General features: G+C 40.1%; 1 protein-coding gene across 1 annotated transcript; it reads right to left on the bottom strand.

Moving 5' to 3' along the window:
- On the bottom strand, positions 1-951 carry LOC141559847 (olfactory receptor 51E1-like). The gene has a single exon (XM_074297504.1). It carries the CDS (start codon positions 949-951, stop codon positions 1-3), a length of 951 nt encoding a protein of 316 aa, XP_074153605.1.
- Between the last annotated feature and the right edge of the window lie 601 nt (positions 952-1552).

Genomic DNA, 1552 nt, shown 5'->3' with positions numbered 1-1552 from the left:
TTAGGCTGAAGTGCCTGTAGCTGAGTGAAAATGCTGTATAATTCTCTGACGAATCTGCTTAGTCTTCACACCATAAACAATAGGGTTTAATACAGGAGGTACTATCAGGTACACATTGGCCATGATAATGTGTAAGTTAGAGCCTGTCTTCTTGCCAAAGCGGTGCACCATAGACAGGCCAATGAAGGGAACAAAAAAGATAAAGACTGCACAGACATGGGACACACAGGTGCTAAAGGCCTTGGATTGGGCCTCCCGTGTCAGGCCCAATACAGTCTTAAGGATGAATAAGTATGAGAGGGATATGAGCACTGAGTCCAGACCAATGGCAGAGATTATAACAATGAGGCCATAGATTACATTAATACGGATGTCAGCACATGCTAATTTCATGACATCCTGGTGGAGGCAGTAGGAATGAGAAAGGATGTTAGAATGGCAAAAGGGAAGACGCTTAATGAAGATGGGCAATGGAGCCATCAGGACTGCCCCTCGAATCACAGCTGCTAAACCAATTTTGGAAATACGGGGTGGGGTGAATACAGCAGCATGGTGCAAAGGGTGGCAAATGGCTACATAACGGTCAAAGGCCATGGCCAGGAGGACAGTGGACTCCATGCCAGAAAGGGAATGGATCGAAAACATCTGTACCAAGCAAGCATCAAACTGGATGGTCGTGTCATTGAACCAGAAGATAGCCAACATCTTGGGCATGGAGGAAGTAGAGATAAGGATATCAATTGTAGAGAGCATGCATAAGAAAAGGTACATAGGCTCATGTAGACTCTGTTCTGTTTTTATGATGTAAATGATGGTGAAATTGCCCAATACAGCAATGAGGTATAGAAAACACAGAGGAAAGGCCAGCCAAAATTGAGCTGCCTCTATACCTGGAAGACCAATTAAGATAAAGTAGGTGGTGCTTGTATCATTACCATTAGTAAATGACATGATGAAGATAGTAGATTCAGTAGAAGTCAGACCAGTCCAGGAAAATCTAGAATACAAAGTTAATAAATTAAGCCTATTGTCAGAGACTTTGAAACCCAAACTATTAGTTTATTATATTAATCATACTAATTAATACTAATAATAATATTAATTACTGATCCTGATCACTATCAATGGGATAGCTGTCTCATTCCCTAACTAAAATTCTGAACAAATCAGGATTATAAACTTAATTCCCTTTCTAGTTTTGATTTCATCTCTAAACTTTATCCTATCTCTGAATTCACTGCTAGCTAGAACTCTAGCCCTAATTTTAATCTCAAGCTACTTGAGTTCTTTAATATAATCACCAAGAAGAAAACAAAATTTCAAATACATTAAGAGTTGGAAGGGAGAGCAGCTCGGTGGTATAGTGGATAGAACATCAGCCCTGGAGTTAGGAGGACCTAAATTCAAATCTGGCCTAAGACCTTTACTTGCTATGTGACCCTAGGCAAGTTGTTAAACCTTAATTCCTCCTCCCACTCCTCAAAAAATATATGTGGAAGGGAGTATGGAATATATTTCATCTATTTTCACAGGATTTCCCCCCCAAGATGTT

Source organism: Sminthopsis crassicaudata, chromosome 3 (genome assembly GCF_048593235.1).
Source record: "Sminthopsis crassicaudata isolate SCR6 chromosome 3, ASM4859323v1, whole genome shotgun sequence".
Classification (NCBI taxonomy): Eukaryota; Metazoa; Chordata; class Mammalia; order Dasyuromorphia; family Dasyuridae; genus Sminthopsis; species Sminthopsis crassicaudata.
Note: the sequence above shows the minus strand (reverse complement) of the source record. Positions and strands in the feature narration are given on the sequence as shown.